Source organism: Mastacembelus armatus, chromosome 21, assembly GCF_900324485.2.
Source record: "Mastacembelus armatus chromosome 21, fMasArm1.2, whole genome shotgun sequence".
Lineage (NCBI taxonomy): Eukaryota > Metazoa > Chordata > Actinopteri > Synbranchiformes > Mastacembelidae > Mastacembelus > Mastacembelus armatus.
This window is the reverse complement of record NC_046653.1, coordinates 13,770,621-13,789,782: the sequence shown is the minus strand read 5'-3', so window position 1 is coordinate 13,789,782 and position 19,162 is coordinate 13,770,621. Positions and strand designations below refer to the sequence as shown.

At 39.6% G+C, this 19,162-nt stretch overlaps 1 protein-coding gene across 4 annotated transcripts; it reads left to right on the top strand.

Annotated features, from left to right (window-relative positions):
- The first annotated feature begins 6 nt into the window (after positions 1 to 6).
- On the top strand, positions 7 to 19,154 carry cobll1b (cordon-bleu WH2 repeat protein-like 1b). 4 transcript variants are annotated; one of them, XM_026296233.1, is made up of 14 exons: positions 205 to 508; positions 728 to 808; positions 12,069 to 12,257; positions 13,052 to 13,256; positions 13,344 to 13,569; positions 13,717 to 13,761; positions 13,850 to 13,944; positions 14,162 to 14,398; positions 14,492 to 14,621; positions 15,779 to 16,004; positions 16,097 to 16,185; positions 16,325 to 17,757; positions 18,452 to 18,568; positions 18,650 to 19,154. In XM_026296233.1, the coding sequence occupies exons 1-13, from the start codon at positions 471 to 473 to the stop codon at positions 18,533 to 18,535; spliced, it is 3,078 nt and encodes a 1,025-aa protein (XP_026152018.1). In that variant the 5' UTR covers positions 205 to 470; the 3' UTR covers positions 18,536 to 18,568; positions 18,650 to 19,154. The 4 variants fall into 4 exon arrangements, with proteins under 4 accessions (XP_026152022.1, XP_026152018.1, XP_026152019.1 ...); XM_026296237.1 differs by lacking the exons at positions 205 to 508; positions 728 to 808 and adding an exon at positions 7 to 169; XM_026296234.1 differs by lacking the exon at positions 728 to 808.
- Positions 19,155 to 19,162: the final 8 nt, after the last annotated feature.

Here is a 19,162-nt window from a genome sequence, read left to right as displayed (position 1 = left end):
GGCTGATGTCTTCTATTAGATCTTAGTTCACGTTAAATTGGTGGACTCACATGTGTTGTTATTATTTTTTTTCTAAATCCGGTTTTGTTGAGTTGTTGCTTCGTGTGTTCTTGCGATGATGTGAACTTGGACACGATGCCAAATGTCCCATCCGGATCCCAGAGGGAAGGTAAACTGGATCTGAGAGCCGCCCCACTTTTTACGTCTCAGTGCAGCCATGCAGTTTGCTGGACGCACAGAGAAAAGTTGGCAGAGTTGTTTACGGTGTCAGGAAGGGAATTACTCAGATGTGTCCGAGTGCATAGTTTAAAGAGAGGAGAGAAAATCCTAAACTACACTGGAGTGGTTTGCGTAAAAAAATAATATTAATAAATGCGCAAAACACGGAACTAAAGCGCAATTATGGATTATTTTCCCCAACAAAATCTGTGCGTAGCAGTTTAGGACTAACGTTACGTTTCTGAAGACTGATGGAAGCTGGTGACTGCTTCGATAACCCGTATTCATGGTAAGACACGAAGCGTAAACCCTTGTAGCTGTAAGTCGCATTTTCCAGTAAAAAAGATGGAAAAATTGAGTGAAAACCCGATGACATCACGTGGGATTCGCCCCTATTTCAGTATCTGTGCCTTTGCATCACTGAAAGCAGCAGGTTAGACTTTTAGTCTTCACCTCACTGAGCCTGGAAGCCTAAAATGAATTGTGCTTTTTGTTTGTGTTTGACTAGTGCGAGGGATTTTGTTAAACCAATGAGTTTATTCGCGGACGATCATGGATCCGAGTCTCATCCACGGAGCTCTGGTCTGAGGTATGTAGCTCTGGCGTTTGGATTAACATCTGTCGTTCCTAATGGGATCAGTAGTGTGTCCAGTAGCTTCTTTTCCTGGAAAGAAGACAAAGAAGACTTTTATCTCAGTAGCTCTCTGTGGTTTTGACTTTATTGTTTAGAGAAAATAAAATCATTCAAATAGATCCAATGTAGACAAACGCATAGAACTGCTTGATTTACTTCACTGTGCACAGAACCAGTGCCACCAGAATGATGTCCTTTCACTCAGCGTGGGGTGATCACTTGCATAAGACAAAAAGAAACAGCTGCTGTTTTATGCATAAGCATGATGGCACCTTTTAAAATGATGCATCAGCACTAATAACTATTGCTTTGGCTCGGCACATCTCAGTTCAGATGGCTGCAGACGTTTCAACCTTTGAACTCTCCTCATTTCCTGCTCTGAGAGTTTTACTGAGAAATTGCCTTGACCATATGTAAAAGGTCATGGGAAGCATTTTACATGCAAACATTCTGCCTGCTGTGTCCCTGCGAGGAGCCTGGTGGCTGCTTTTCTTGTGGAAATCGTGCAGGATCATCTATAAAATACTGTCCTGTCACGTCATATAGCGGAAGAAAAATGATAGTAAGTAAGTTTTGTGAGTATATGCCACGATGGAATTTCCCATCAGTTTTGGTTCAGTGACTTAGGGATGATGTCAGCCGCTTATATTACAGCGGTTGGAATCATTAAAAAAAAAAAAGGGAGTGAGTTTCCAGAGCGTTTTAATGGAGGCACTGCTCAGTCTTTTGGCATTCAGAGAAGATCTGCTGAGTTTTTGAGATTTAAATTAGAGGTGAGATGGAGAAATTAAACGTAGCCCATATTCCATGATCTCTAGGCAAAGTTTCCAGTCCTGCCCTGCATACTGTAATTTCCCGTTTGTATAAATAGCATTCAGGAAAATCATATATAGTTTGCTGAGAAACAAAAATCACCCTGTTGGTGTGACTTGTATTTCAGCAGTATTGTCTCATCTGGGAGCCCAGCCACGCTCCCTGGCACTGGGGAGCAGCAGGGTACCTAAATGTCTGTGGTGTGACTATTATTTGGAAAAGTAAACCCCACTCTTCCATAAGCTGCTGGGGTGTGAGGGAAAACACATGCTCCCTCTTGTATTTGTGGTTTCTTATAATTATATACATATTTTTTTTTAGCCAATAGGCCTGCTGCTTCTCACTTTTTCAAATCTGGTCATATGTGAAGATTTCATTTGACCCATTTGAAGCTACACATTTGCTTTTCAAATACTGACCATGCCAGAATCACACATTATTTAGCATCCTCTTAACAGCTTTACAACAACTGGTATTGCTGGTTTCTTTCTTTTTTTGTAGAAATTTATATATGTTCAAGAAGCATAATCATTCATTCCTATCTGCAGTAACAGTGCACTGCTGGGAGCGATGCTAATTGGACACGCCTTAAACCATGATCTCACATGGCTGGCTTTCCTCAGGGCAGAAATGTGGATGTGGTTAAGGTATTTTGAATCCCCACAGCTGTTTTGCTTGGACATGCAGACAGTCCAAGGGCACAGCTGCTCATTCGAGTCTACAGATAGCAAAAGGAAAAAAAAAAAAAAAAAAAGTGATGGCAAGATTGACTGGACAAACTGCAATACTATCAAAACGTGAGCACGTGGACAGTATGCTCAGAGACAATAAAGCTGTATATATTCAGCATAATATTTAATTTGGTCTCCTCAGAAAACCCAATTAGATCATCTGTTGTCAAAAGCAAGATAAAGGGTGTCATTCACAGATATCCACCCATTATATGTTATAGAGTAAGAGGAAAATAAGCACTAAGACCCCACAAGGTGGTCCTGGCATTAGACAGCTGAGTCTTGGAATATTAGGATGTTACATCTCATGGAGGTTTTCTGCCTCACAGGGCCAAAACAGACAGAATGGGAAAGGACAAAAGAGAAGAATGGGTCGTCTTTGTTACCAGACTGAAGCCAACGCACTGACCGTAAATACCAGTGAATAATTCTCACTGGACAGTTATGAACATTATTATGAAAGACCGTTTGTTTGTGATTGTAAGAGTTTTTACTTTTTATCTCTAAAGTACACATTATGATTAAGTCTTCACACAATAGTGAGGTTTTGCACGGCCTATCGAAACAGATCTGCTACAGAGATCCTGCCTGTACGCAGACTAGTCTTGGTCCCTCTTTGTTTCTGTTATGCACTCTTCCAGGGCATAACAGTTGGAGGCCTCCCACTCTCTGCCTGTGTAACATTCAGAGTGACCTCACATGAATTAGTCCTTTGTGTGCTCTCAATGAAAACTTTTACTTATCTCCAAATAACATTCAAACATTTTATGTGACAAAAGAAGCGAATTGCGTCGATTTACTTGACCTTTATTATCAGCATGTGTTTTGTTTACAGGAGATATGTATAGGAAAGAGTTGGCTCGTCGTGACTGGCCTTGGGTGACAGGAGCTTGTCTAGTTTGCTTGACAAGCTGTCTATCATACAAGCAATAGCAGATTATGAAACCAAGCTTAAACTAATATTAGGACATCAAATGGCAGCTATAAAATTGGAAACTGCAGACCTTGAAATGGCTCTCTAGGTGGCACTATATCAGTACATATGTTCCTGCTGTTCTCACCACCAAGACGTTTGCATATGGGCATTGTAGCATGAGTTCCTGTGTTGAATTTTGAATAATATTAGACATTCTGGACCTTATCATCTCCTAACATGGAGTGTAGCGAGCCAATTAACCACAGCATGACACAAAGAAACAGCAGTTTCAGTGAGGACATTCACAGTGACAGCAACCATTAGAGTGAAAGAAGCAGACCCACTTTTCATTACATATCCAGTGACTTTGTTTTTATTCCAGCTGTATTTCATTATGTACAACGCCCCTGACGTGCTGTTTTTGTTGAAACTTCATATTGGTTAATGTTGCGTAGAGGAAAAGAAATAAACTTTTTCAACGTTAATGTAGGTCATAAATAGGTCACTCATTTGAAGGAAAGGTGCAAAGCCTGTGACACCTCTTATTGTTATTTACACCATTGGCAATGAAATACGATATTCAATGTGCCTGATTTAGTGCAAAATCAGTGTGTGCATACTCACTTTAGAAGCCTCAGTCCATGTGATCTGCAAAAACATGAAAGCATGCTGGTTTGCCTTTTGAAAGACTGCAGACAATGCTGCATTGTTCCAGATGAAAGGATACAGTGTGATAGTTAGTTACGACTCAAGGGGGAGATTTTTCTCTCTCACCAAATAATTTGATCTAAATGTTGATCTCACTTTATAAAAAAAAAAAAAAAAAAAAAAAAAGAGCACACTTTTAGTTCAGTTATCATAAGATGATAACTTAGAGGGATGATTACGTTATGTTTTCTGTACTTGTTGCTCAGACTGTGTAAGATTATTATATGGATCTGGTAAAGAATGCCTGCAAACCCAAATAACTTCTAAGTTCACCTTCTTGAAAGGTTTATTGAAGTTAAGCAAATCTGTTTGTGCATAAATAGAGACTGAAAGACACAACATATTCTTTTTTTTTTTCTTTGCATAACTATGTTTGTTTTGGTGGCGTGTTTAGGACAAAAATATTTGAGCTTCTTAGAGATAAGCTGAGGGTAATGCCCTATATCAGACCACAGTTCACAGAGTGGAATGACATGGAACAATGTATAGGGAACTGACAGATCACCCACTATAACCTTTAATGTCACTGCATAACTTGCAGATTTATATTATTTAATTATAATATCACAAGATTGGTCCTTAAATATTTCTTAAAATCCATACATAATAGTGTTAAGGAAGCCTGGGCAGTTTGAGTTTAACGAGAACTGTGCTGAAAAACACTGTGAGGGAAAAAAATGTTTGTTTTGCCTGCATAAAATAAACAATACACACAGGAAGTGGGGAAGTTCTCATAAGGTCCCAGTGCTCTTTTTCTCACTAATCTCCTTCCATCCCACACTGCTTATGAAGTAATGGCCTTTCCAGACCCTCTTTTAAAAATCCTGTGTTTACTGTGAGGGACCTCTCCCCAAAGTACCAGCTTTGGCTCAGGCCCTGTGTTTTGCCTTTCCTCAGGGACCACCACCACCACCCCCATTGTGTGTACATCCTTAACCCCACCCCTGCAGGCTTCTCCTACACACTGGTATCTCCGTTCAACATTTAACATCAGTCTGATGGCATTTGAGCTGGTGTGTGCAGAATGGCACACATCTGGTTAAGTGAAAGTGAAGGGCTGCTGGTAGTGAGCACTTATTTCATAATGGAAAGTCAAAATTTATTGCTTCCGTACCAGACATTTAAACAGTGTGCTAGCTTCAGTTTGCAGAAAGCAGCATTCACCTTGCAGGGTTCAGGAAAACCACCAGCGCGAAATTTTATTATTTTGAATAAAAAAACCTCATTTTGAATAAGTTACATGTTTTTCCTCAACTAATCAGATAATGACACAAGATTGAATTATTTTTAGCTCTAATCTGTTGCAGGGTGTTGATTAAATTAACAATGAGAACATCAGGAAACGTCAGGCTCTTTTCTGTGGCTGGCTCTGTTAAGTGCAAGGTGTCGACAGCCTCTTTTGACAACTTTTATTAAGAATATTACGCAACTGCTTTTACCGAATATGAATGCTGACTTTAGGAGCTTATATTAATCACTGCTTTTCAATCTGATGTTTTCAGGTTAATTTGTGCTATCTGAATCATGTCATAATTTAATTTACCTTGGGACTGTCTGCATTCTTGAAGTGAAGAAATTGAGGAAAAATAGTGAAATTGCCGCAATCCAAATGTGATCTCATCAGTGTTTTCATGGAGCAAATGCTTGATGTTATGAAATTATGTGTTTCCTTTGTTGGAATCACTATAATTGTTACTCTCAACCAACTAGTCATATTACATGCTTTTGGAGTGAATCTATTCTGTGATACTAAGGTGTGGTTTCAAAAGTAATGGTAAGCAAACACAGGAGAACTACCTGATTAAATTAGGGAGTGGTGAGGTTTTCAGCCTGGAAGATGACAATAATAGCCCTAAAGTCTCCTTTTGTATCTTGCACTGATAATAACATTGCTACTGGCATGATTAGAATTGAAACTAACTCATGATCAAAATGGTGATTCAGCAAATGCACTCTAGTCTTTGTCTAAGTTACCATTTTGAGTCCACATGCTATCATGCACTGTTGCTCTGCTGGCCCCACCCACAGGTTCATGTCTGCACAGGGAGGCAAAGCTGCCTACCTTCCTGGGGGAGAGCTACTGACACGCTGAGTTTTCAGAGACGCAGTGAGGGGCCCGACGAGGTTTAGGTAAAGGAGAGAGATTTCTGATGTCACAGCTAGGGCGTGGCATGGAGGTGGACCTTTTAAAGCCATACTGATAGTTTAGTCTGTCTCACTCCTCATGGGAGATACAAAGCAGAATGGAAATTATTTGAGCGGAGACAACCTTGGGCAGAGAGGTAAGAGTGTGGAATGAACTGTTGGCACAGTGGGAGGAAAAGCAAAAGCCACCTGCTATTGTCATACCTGCTGATTCTCATTGTTGTGTCTGTAGTACTATCTGTATAGCACAGCACTGTCAGAGACGTCCTCTGAAAGTGTTGGAAAGGACCTTTAATGTTCATGTGTTATTCATTCACACTCTGAGCTGCCTGTGTGTTTTAACTTTAAATGGAGGGTGTGTTGGGCTGTGGCATGTTTGAGTCTGTGCATTAGACTATAGGCTACAGCTAGATTGTAAACCACTTCTAAATGAATTCTGGGAGTGTTTTGGTCAATGAAGCATTGAGTTGTTCTTCTTTCTGAAAATAATTTGGCGGTTATCTGATAGTGAAGGGCCTTTTTGAAAACTTGTTTGTTTCTTTGTACTTCAATCCACCTTTCCCCAAGGGGCCGCCCTGCTCCTCAGCAGCTGCTGATATACCACACTAGGCAATTTTTGCAAATTCCTCACCTTCTCAGAGCCTTAAAGGAATGTGAAGTTTCTACTATAGATTTGGTTTGGTTTCTTCTCTCGGCCTCTACCACTTTAATCAACTTTAATCAGTCTTACATTTGATTTAGGATTTTCCTGAGGGGATTTTCATTGTGGAAAAATGCATAGAGGCAACTGAGGAATGTAGGGAATTTGGATATTACTTTGTTCAGCTGGTTGATTCCTGCTGGTATCAAAATGATTAGTTAGAACCAAGGACAGTTATGTATTTCCAACACTCTTCAAACTCTGTCACCTCTCTCTCTGTCATCGTCTTTCATTTTGCTCTTTTCATTCATGCTGTTCCTTTATCAATATGAGGTTTGTTAGTTGAGACTTAGCTAAAACCCAGTTGAGCAGATTCAAACTTTTGAAGATTTGCAGCCTTTTTCCACTGCAGCACATGTTTTAAGCAGGTGAGACGCAGAACATCAGAAATCGTTTTTACCTGTTGCACATATTCAGATCATAAATCAGTAGATGGCTGCAGTTAAAACATTTTTTTAATTTATCACAGGGCCTACTTGAGTCTTATTTGTTGCAAACATAAGTAGTAGTGTTTGCACTACTGAAATTGACAATGCTGCTGTATGATGAAACAACAACAAATTGCACAGTGACAACAGGCCTGTTATTTCCTGTCAAGCATGTCCTTCTGGCATTGAATGGGGTTGTTTGTGAGTGTCAGACCTCCTAGGGAAACCCTGTGCATGAAGCATCAGCATAGTCAAGCTTCAACATGTCTCATCTCATTCAGCAACGCATCCTTCAAAAAAAAAACAAAAAAAACAAAACCACAAGCCTGAACGGCAAAAACAAACCAGCCCGTGTGTCTGTGTCTGTCACCTGCTCGATGTGTCTTGACACAGCTGGATAAACTGGGCTGACCTTGAACCTGTATGTGTATTTTCTTAATTACTTCTGTTTTGGCATTCACAGTTAAGTATCACCTTTACCCCCCTCCCCCATTTAAAATTTCAAATCACACAAGAGCTGCATCTCTTAAGTGAAATCTGTTTACAATAACCAGACTTTGAACATTTGCAAAATATGTGGAAAAGATGATGTTTAGAAATGGGGCAAAAGGATTAAAATCCTATTGCCAAATAAACAGCCAGAGCATTGAAATCAGGACTTTGTACCCAGTAGAGACCACAGTGTGATGTCTGTTTTAGATCGTCTGTCTGTTGACATATGAGCACGGAATTTGTGGCGTTCATGGTCATACTGATGGTTTCACACCAACAGTGTGTCATCTGTATATTATTATTCCCTAAACACAGCCTTCTGTACTTCTCTATGTCCCTCCACACTGTCTAGTTAGGGTTGGGCTACTTTTCAACACATGAGTATTATTAAATGCCTTAAATCTCAGTAACACCCCATACGATCATGTAGGATAAAATGACAAACATACCGACAGTTTTGCTGCTCTTAGACTGCTCTGAGAACTAAAAATTAAATGTTTGACCTCAGGGTGAAACTACTACGCTGCTCTGGCAAACATATGTGTACTTTGCTAATACTATGTAAATCAGTCTGCTTTATCATGCAATGCCATAAGAACTACGAATTTGCTAGGTTGCAGTACCTGTATGTTTCATCTAATGGTGACAATGAGCATAAACACCACATATCATAGAAATACTACCATCTGTGAGATTTCATTCAGATTAAACGCTCAGCAACATTTGGAGAGGGCTAAACTGCATACAAAAGAAAAGACAAACAAGACACGCAATGCAGATTTTCTTCAGGTGAAGTAATCTGAGGCACAGCTCGTGTTAGCTGTGACCCAGATACAAATATCAGATGACCAAAATGGACAGAGATTGGAGCATGGGCATATTGGTATGTTTAGAGGTCATTTTCAGATTTGAAAGAAAGAATATGTGTAAATGTGAAGCTCAGCTATTAGCCAACTGTACCTGCAAGCCTGTTGGCCTGAATCGATCTGTAGTTAAAAGCCAAACAATTTAGAGGTCAAAAATGGGTTAAACACATTTAGATTTTGTTAATGTCACCAATAGTGTAACTGGTTAAAATACAGTTATTTTGTTACTGGACTCCAAATATTAACAAAAGTCTATGAGTAAATATTGTTGATTAATAATCCTGTTGTGTTTTTGGCAAAGGAGACTTGCTGAACTACAGTCTTTAAATCAATGGAAATATGTGCCTAAACACAGAATTTCTTAATATTTGCCAGAATGTTGAATGTAGTAATCAGGCTCATGAGTGTGCAGCCTTTTCCTATTTTGCCTCAGGTGTCTGCCTTTTGCAAGACGTCACCCCATTGGAACAGGTTTTGTTTATTCAGTGGAAATGATGATAGGCAGATACAGGCATTTCACAATGCAATTTATTTTTTTTTCATCTAGATCAGTAAAATGTGTGAAATGCAAACTTGAAAAGCTTTAAAAACAAAATCTTCCTTTAACTACAAAACAAGTTGACAAAGCTGAAAATGGATGCATGTATTAGAACAACCTGACCTTAGAAGGTTATTATGGCGTCAAGCACACTGAATTCTTAGAGTTCATTATTCATTTATAATGCTAGTTTATTCTGAGCAACCCCTGAGAAAAACACATTTTACAGTTGCTCACTTACATGTTCATTTGTCTTCACTAGCTGGTTGCTAACTTTGTTTGCTTTCTGTTTGGCAGTGGGTTCATTTATCTTGTGAAGTAATACACTGTGTGATGTCACGATAATGGATGAGGTGGAGCTGTTATTTCAAAACACTGAGACGCCTCCCGTGTCATTGCTTACTTAAAGGATTCCTTTTACTATATGTTAGTCTTTTCCAACTTTCTAACTTGCTGCAAACATCCAGTACTGTCCAAAAGTTTTTTCGCTCACAGTCAATGACGTGATTTCAGTGATTTCTGTTCAAGTGAAATCTCTCTTTATTTATATAACCCAATGTCACAAGTCATGATGAGCCTAGATGTGTGTACAGAACAGAGCACTTGATTACATTTCCAGTATAGACAACCATACAGGTCACACCACACAAACTACTTCTCACGTAGGAGGCTAGCTGCTACTACACCCACTAAATGGCAGGTGTAGCTGTTATGCAGCCACAGTACCTGAACTAACATTTGCGGAGCTAATATATGACTTGTTTAGACTGAAGAGTTAAAGAACATCTAAACATCTAACGTGATACTTCATCCACATGTATGATAATTAGTTCAATTGTATTTCGCACAAATGTTATAGCTACTTCAAATTACAAAACCTTATGCCGATAATATTACACTAAATGGCCGAATACTTTCACTAAGCTTAGCATACTTGAGTAGTTAATGTTAGTTAATGTTAGTTATAGTTAACTCGTCATGCCTACATTTACCAAAAGTTATCACTTATGTTTAATATGTCGCTTGGCCTTTTATTTCAGCGTCACAGTACAGCTGTAACTAGGAGGTAGGAAGGACTTTGCACACTAAACTAATTGATTCCATATTGGATTTACAGATTGCTGGTATAGTACAATCCAATCAAGGGGTTCCCAGAGAAAACTGTAGCTGGAGTCTCCTGCTTGATTCACTTGGCACTTATTTCTTTCCACTTATTTTTCAGGAAAGTTACTGTCACACACTTCACAACTGAATGAACAAAAACAAACTGTTGCTTTTATGAAATATTGGCTACTGGTGGCTTAAAGACAAACAAACAAGTGAGATCCTCTTCCCACTGCTTATTGCTCGAGTGTTTTTCTATTGCTGCATCAGTTCTTCCTGCAGTTTCTGAAATGATTGTGTATCCTGCTCTGTACTGCCTGTAGGCTGGCTGATCTCAGAGCCTGCCGTGTAATTGACTGAAGAAATTCTGCAGCAAAAGTCTTTCTGATGTTTGAAGCAGTGACTGTCTCTGAAATTGGTCAACTTCCCTAAACATGACTGAAAAGAAGAAGTAATAGGTCTACTATACTAAAATATTAGCTGTCTGTGTGTGGGTGCAGCCTGGTTGCTTAGCACTTTTTAAACACCACAAAGTTAGGAGAGGTTTGTTCAAACGTTTCCTCAGCATGTTTCTTATTGTGTGTGTTTTCATATAAGTCATAGTGTTTAGAGACAACTACACCCATGGTAAGACTAATAATCCCTTGGTAGACATGCATCAGTGGAGCCTGTGACCTTGCATTTCTCAGATTCTTTTGTTTTGAGTAAGCGGTGCCCCCACATGAGAATATACAGGCTGTCATTCAGGACACTGGGTCTGTAGTAACCTGTTTTATCTGAGCATCGCCACTGAATGACTTGATGGTGTTACAGTACAACAGTGGGCTGGGTTGATGTGATCTTGTGTTTCTTATCAGTAGCTTTTCAACACAACAAAATGTGTTTACAGCTAATCTTGAAACATAATGATGATCAAATCAGAAAAAAAAATATATATATATTTTTCCACAGACAGCAGGATTATATTCTTTGCCAATTGGCAGGAAGATTATAGCAATGGTGTAATTACCTAAAATAGAATATTCTTTAATAGATTTGCAGAAAATGGATGGTTAAATATAACCATTAAATACGTTAAATATATAATGGCCTGTTATTTTTTTGTGTATTTGTGTGGCATAGCCTGTAACTGTCACGTGACTGCTGCTGCTCTGTCCCACACTTTGACACACACTTTATAGAAATGTCAAGTATAGACATGCACTCAAAAACACACGACAAACCTGAGATGTATTTATCGCACAGCTGCACAGTGATTTTCATTAATTCCTGGGGTGATGCAAACATACTATAAAGCATTTTTTAACCACACCCTACACAGTAAAACATATTGTACGCATTTACAGAAACGATTGTCTCTATCTCTCATCTTATGTAATCAGTCTGTCTCACATGTCTTTGTCTATTCACAGCTATTTCTTCATGACTCAGTGGGTAAATCTGTCCACTTGGTTGTCTTGTGACCTGTTTGTAAAGTGGACTTGAGCTCTTTCATGTAACAGCCTTGCTGCTTTCTCAAACCTGAGGAAGAAAGGATTCCTTTCATGCTGTCTAGTACACTTTGATTTTCAATCACATTATTGTCTGAAATAGTGGAAACCATTTTAATGGCATGCTGACACATTAGCATGAGTATAAGTAGAAAATCATTCGCAGTCATCTCTAAAATCTTCACTTTTGTAGCTAAGTCAAAGCACTTTTTTTTTTCAAACTGACATTTTACAAATGCTCAAGCATGTCTGAGAATAATTTACACTTTGTTGTCCAACTACAGGGTGTCGACCAAAAGTAAAGCGCCATCCCCGCCAGGACTAAAGAAACTGGATTCCCCAGGTTTCTCCCAGTGGTACCCAGGAAACTCTCATTTAAACATGGACCAAAAGGAGAACCTTATTGATAAAGACCTCTCTCTGCTTGTGGTTTTGCCTGGCGGAGTGGAAAAGATGACCATGGTTCATGGAAGGTACATTTAGAGAGATATAAATAACTATCTCACAATCATGCTGTGTAAAGTTTGAATTCAAAAGGGTTACATACATACATACATTTGCAGTTCTGCTTTTGCTCATGTTGAACATTTTAGTATTAAATTTAAATGCTACATCATGAATGAGACGGATGTCACATTAAGTCATCACATAAAATAGATGGTGTGTATTCGTTTTTGTTTCATCAACTTCTAAAAATAGATAGTTTGTTCGCAAAAATTATCCCATGATCGCATGCAATAATGATACAAATAAATCATGCTGTTAAATACATTAGCTAGAACTGCACCACCTTATCACATCAACATCCGTCAACATTTTAAAGAACAAGGTCTGTGTGTCCTTCGGTGAGTCCATTCACTCACACAGCTCCAACATTCCATCAGCAGAGTTTACTTAAGATATCATTATCTTTCTCATAATGCACAAAGTTTACCGACACTCTTTCATAGGTATCTTTTGCACCTTGGCCTTTTGAGAAATCAATGAGACCAATCCAAAATAAAGGGATTAAGTATTCTTTACTTACTTCTCTCCCACACACAACTGATTTAATACTTTAAGGATTAACTTTAAGGCATTTATATACTGCATTGTCATAGTTAGGAAAGCATGTGGGCACTGTTTTTACACTTTTAGTACAGCTTATTCAATAAAAACCTTCAGTAATGAATGTACCAACCTATGAAGTCAGTCTTATTTTGAAAGGACTCCAACTATCCTGAAATTAAAGTCAAACACCTTATTTCCTTTTCCGTGTGCCTTTCAGCCAACCCCTAATGGACCTGTTAGTGACGCTTTGTGCAACGTATCACCTGAATCCCTCGAGCCACACCTTAGAACTGGTCACCGCCAACAGGAATAATATCAAACTCAAGCCCAGTGCTCTCATAGGAACTTTGGATGCAGAGAAGATTATACTTAAACCTAAAGGGGAGGACAAAAATAAGAAGACAGGTCCTCAGAAGCCCGAGGTACACTAAGTACACATATAGTATACTATGTGCTGCTCATGTTGAATAAACAGATTTAATCAAAGTAGCATATTCTGTATTCACCAGGCTACCATTCGGATGGTGATAAACTACAAAAAGACCCAGAAAACTATACTGCGGGTCAGTCCTCGGGTTCCCCTGGCTGAACTCCTGCCAGCAATATGTGAGAAATGTGAATTTGATTTGGAGACTACAGTCCTACTGAGAGATGTCCAATCACTGGCCCCTTTGGACTTGTCCAGTTCTCTTAATGATTATGCAATAAGAGAGGTTTATGCCAGAGACACCAAAGGTAAGTATTAAGTTTTAACAGATCAAATCCTCCTGCATATTCTACTATTTGTTGTACTGTACCTCATCAGCTGAGATATTGTGGACTGTTTTATTGATGTAAATACCACTTGTTCTGCACTAAATCTCATGCTTGGTGGCCCTGCAGGACCGCCTGATTCTCCTGTGTGTTCAGCCTCAACTAGTTATTCAGGTATGTCTGTACTGAAACTGTATGATTAATATCAACAGAGCTGTCACATTTCTGTTAACGTGTTGTCTTTCTGTTTTGCTTTTTTCAGCAACGGTCCCAAGAGGCAAAGATAAAAATCAGAAAGAGAAAGAAAACAAAGGCCTTTTTAGCTTGTTTAGGAAAAGCAAGAAAAAATCTGACCAGGTAGATGTTCTTTAATAAAACTGTTTTCTTTCATTGTTGGATACAAGGTATTAACCTTTTCTGATTTGCAGATTAAGCAATGATGCAGTTGTATTAGAACTGACTTTAAAAGTTCAGAGGGAGGTGTGTTTACTTTTGTTTGCCATTGGTCGACTGCGCTGTGTTGTTTGGGAACAGTCCTCTTATCATGGTCTGATTGGACATTTGTTCTTTAAAGGCAACAACAGTCAGTGCCCCAGCTTCCCCAGTACTCGTGAGCAAGCCTCGACCGCTCAGCATGGCCTTACCTAGCACGTATTCGTCACCGCTCAGCTCTCCCACCACCCCCACTGATGGGCCAAAGAAGAGACGTGCACCCCAACCCCCAATCCTTGTGTCTCAGAGCTCCCCTTCGGACCTCGGCACTCGCCGGAGGCTCAATTCTGAACCTAATTCTCAACTAGACAGTGACCAGGTGAGTGGACTGAATATTAATCCAGAAGCTCTGGCATCTCAGCATAATGACAAGCATAAACTTTTTGTGACTTATATAAATCTTGTTATGTAGATTGCACGTTTAAGTCGTGGGTCTTCAGCAGAGTCTTCACTAAGGAGAACTAAGCGCAAGGCTCCTCCACCCCCCACAACTCCCAGTCCGGTTCTTCAGGAAACAGTTCCTCTAGATGAAAATGTGCAAGGTTTGTCTTTGTTTACATTCATGTCTACAGTATGTAGAGAGAGTTTTCATGATCAATTCACTCTGTAGGTTTCTGGGGTAATTCGTATCAAACATTTAAATTGTTTATCTGCTGTGTTGAACATGTGTACTTTGACCCTATAGACAAAAACAGGACTTTTGCAGCCGGAGTTTACATCGTTTTTTAAACTCCTGCACCACCTAGTGGTTGTTACTGAACAGTGCTTCATTTTAAATAGTATAATCCCAGTATGGAGACATGACGAGGGAATGGTGGTCAGAGGATTGCGAATTATTTATCTAAATAGCCATCATGTTTAACTCCGCATTTCTACTTAATATGAATTATTTTTCAAATAACATCTACTACTGACTTGGTATAGTTTGGTAAATTTCCTGAGTTGAGTATAATTAGCTTGCTTTGACATACTTTCCTGTGATTGTGTAGCCACATCTTACCGTCACTGTATTATTCTCTGAGGGAAACTCCACCCGTCCTGTATACAGAGAAATTTAAAGCAAAAACTAAGCTTATTTTAAAAATATTTAACTCAGGTTTTCTACAACACAAAGCCAGTTGATTTTTTTTTTTTTTCCACTTCCACCCCCTCCTTATTGCTACTGATTGTTCAAACATTAAGTTCACAGAGACACTTCCTCTGCTGTTTCCCTAGCATCCGCAAGTCAGTGCAGCACAGTAGATGTAAAGGTCAGAAGCTGAGAAGCGTGGGATTTGATTAAATAGCCTTGAAATTCCTTTTGCTCTCTGCTCCTGTGTGATGCACTTTCTTTAAGTGCTAAATTAAGGAGCAGACACGCTGACATGTCAAAGATTTAAGTGGAATTGAAGAAGAACCTTTTTTTTTTATTGGAAAGGTTGGTCCTACACACCCTACCAAGGGTAATGAAATGAATATGTTCTTCTCATGTTGATGGTGGGAAAATAAATTAACTAAAATAAATCAAACAATTTAAAACAGTCACTTTTGAATTTTTGCCAATTTAGTTTAGAATTTCTGAATCATAAAAAAATAAAGTTTATGCATATTACAGTCAATATCAGATGCTCCACTGATCATTTAACAGCACTTTTGTCTCTCTGGGTACAGTAAACGTGAATAATTGTTAATCAGTCTCCTTTCTGATATTGTTTTACAGCAGTTACAGCTGCTAACACACTGGAGGAGATCATGGAGCAGGAGGAGACAACTCCTCATGTAATGTCTGCAACTGCTGGTGATACCCAGGGAGAGGACAGCAGCCTCAACATGTCAGCCGAGGTTTCAATGCATTCCCCGTCCCCAGATACTGAAATACTGAGCGTGGTGTCTGTACAGGGAATGGATGGGGAAGATCAGTCTTGTGATCTGTCCTCAGATGGCAAGTACGAACTCTACTAAGACCTCTCAAGACTGGGCCATATTTATCATTAGCATTAACAACAATTTTAATTCTCTGTTTGTTTTATTTTTACAGTGAACTTCACCGCACAGGGAATGACTCTGCAGCTCTCAGTGATTTGAGGACAGCTGCTGTCACCGACTCCTCTGAACTGGCAGATACAGGTGGGTTTACTGTGGGATGATGAAATTTGTGTTTTAGTATGTATTCTACATATGTGTTGCTTATCAATGTGTATTTGCTTGTCAAAGAATGTTGACACACCTGTCTCATGTAAATCTGTTTTGTTTTTCACCTGTATAGGTAGTGGTCCTTGTCAAGTTGAAAATGTAACTCAAAAGCAAGTCTGTGAAAAGTCTACAACTGAAAGTGCTGAAGGTGATGGCAGTACTGTACCCAGCAGCCTCCCTCAGCCTGTCATGCAAAATTCAGAAGCACAGGTGTCTGTTCAGGCAAACACTGAAACCCTCTGGGAGCAGACTGTCAGGTTGGAGAGTCCAGTGGCCACCAGCATGTCCCGCTCTGCTGGAGATGATGCTCAAGTGCAAACAGACTTCGCACCGCCTGTGCCTTCACAACAACACATGGCCAAAGTTCCCTCTGCAGTTAACGCGACAGCCTTAGAATCAGCAGGGAAGAAAGATATGGCCACTTTGACGGATGAGCTGGACCCACCTGACTTCAGCCATGTGTTATCCCACACCTCAGAGACCTCATCATGCCAAGACTCAACACCAAGTGGTCCTGCTGCAACAAAGGCACGGTCTATTTATGCCACAGACTCTGAGCCAAAGCCCAAGCCTTCCAATGAGCTGACAAGGGACTATATTCCCAAGGTGGGGATGACAACGTATACTATTGTGCCTCAGAAGTCGCTGGAGAAACTGAGATATTTTGAAGTTGCACTGACACTGGAGGCGCCTCCTGCTGCTCCAGAAGAGGGACTTAATATTGGTTCTCTTCAGTTGGAGGAGAACGCAGCACCGAGGGGACAGACTGAGGCCTCAAAGGAAAACAATGAACTGCACTCTACTATACCCAGGGAAGTCTTGCTGACTAGCACTGCTACTAACACTGACACTGTTAATGGATGCATACCTGAAGCTACTCACGTCTCATCACCAAGTTTATCTAAAGCTGATGACAAGAGCTCATCCTCAGTTGATGGGACACCTCAAGCAAGTTCACCAGTGGAGGTCAAGGAGATGAAAATTCCACCTGCAATTAAACCTAAGCCTGGTTCTTTCCGCTTGGCACAGCACAAAAAAACACCTGGGTATTATGTAACCTCAGCAGCTGAGAAAAGTGTTTGTACCAGTCCTGGATATGACCAGAGGGAGGCTCAAGGAAATGCAGAGAGAGCAAAGTTACCACCCCCACCTCTTCCACCTCCCACGCAATATCAAGAGGGGACGACAGGGGTCGCTAGCACCCAGCTGAGCCCTAATGGAGACGACAAGGAAGTAGCCATGAGGCGACTCACTAGACAAAGTAGTTTGCCATGTAAAGAGCCAAGTGTAGGGTTAAGCTTGGAAAAATTAAGGAGCTTTGCAGCCCCTAAACCCTTTTCGCCTTCAACCCCATCCCGCTTTGCCCAGGCAGTGTCCTCTGCTGTAAGGAGGAGTCAGTCCTTATATCATGGGCCAAAGCCCCCTCACTCGCCTGTTTCACCAGTCTTCTCCCCAATTTCAAGTCACTCATCAGTCACAGAGGCAAAAGGGTTATCTAATCTTAAGGTTAGTTCTTACATTTGAATATCCGAATAAAAATGAGAGCAGCCAGGGCCCATTTTCTTCTCATGAGACCACTTTCACTATTATTTGTCAAATTTTGTTTTTATTCTAACACTTGGCTAGAAAATCACTCTGCACTGATCATAGAACATGTTTATATAGAATGGACAAGACTTTACTTACTGATTTAATTTATTGGAAATTAAAATCACTTTTGCAACTGCTATGGCACTTCTTTCTGCTGCTGTCTCAGCCATTCTCACAGGCAGCAAAATACTTGGCAATAGTTCCTTTGACCCACTCACTTGAATCAGGCCCAGGGTTTAATATCAAACTTATCTCCTTAGCATCTATATTGATAATCTGCAGTTTTCTATAGTTTGCTTAGGAATCTAAGGACATAACTATTTGACAAATGAATAAAACAATAATAATGATTAACGTTTCTCTCAAAAATTGTACATAATATGTGCAGATACTATATTAAGTACTATACATCTCCAAACACTAGGGTCATCATGGTCATCATGTTTTTTTGTATTACAGTAAATATGACCTGGCGAAATATTGTGCTTACTCTTGGTGAACTTTATTAGCTCTTAAATTACCAATATAACAATATAACTGCTGGCTTATTTCCTTTTAGCCTCTTTATGGTGTTCAGTGTTTATACTGTGTCTGTTTTTCAACATCACAGGAGAGTGAAGACAGTGAAGAAGAGGTGGGTGGTGAGAGAGGCTCCCTTCTTCAGGAAGTCGAGGATGAACCACCAACTCCATAGCATTGCCTCAGTATATCTGACAACATATCTACTGTAAGCCAAATCCAATGCACTGCATCATGATATCGTATATATGTGTATGTAAGGACTAATGTCTGACACCCCCCCCCCCAGGAGGAGCTTCGAGATCCTTCATTCCACAACACAGAAGCGGATCATGCCTTTTGTTTTACCTCTTTTAGTTGTCACCAACAGTGTACATAAAAAAAAAAAAGACAAATAATAATTGCTGTATTTTTGGTTTATTTTCTCACGTTTCCCCTGGCTGACCTGTATATTTTAATACTTCTCTTTTATTTTGCGTGATGACTGTTGCATTTAATGCATCACTGTTGTGAGTGAACAAGGACATTAAATGAGAGAAGTTAAGTATAAATTATTGGACTAATTGCCAGAGTTGTAATGTTATTGTGTTTATTCAGAAAATCTATTATCTAATTAATACTGGATGTTTAGGACAGATCAGGTCTGACCTATGGTACTTAAATAAATACTCTTTATGTTATACAGCAAATCTATATTTAAGTATTACAGAGTTATGATTAAACAGAAAAACACTGATGTGCACAGTACACCTGTTCCTGTTGTTATGAATAAACCTTTTATCATTCCAAGTGCCCGTTGTTG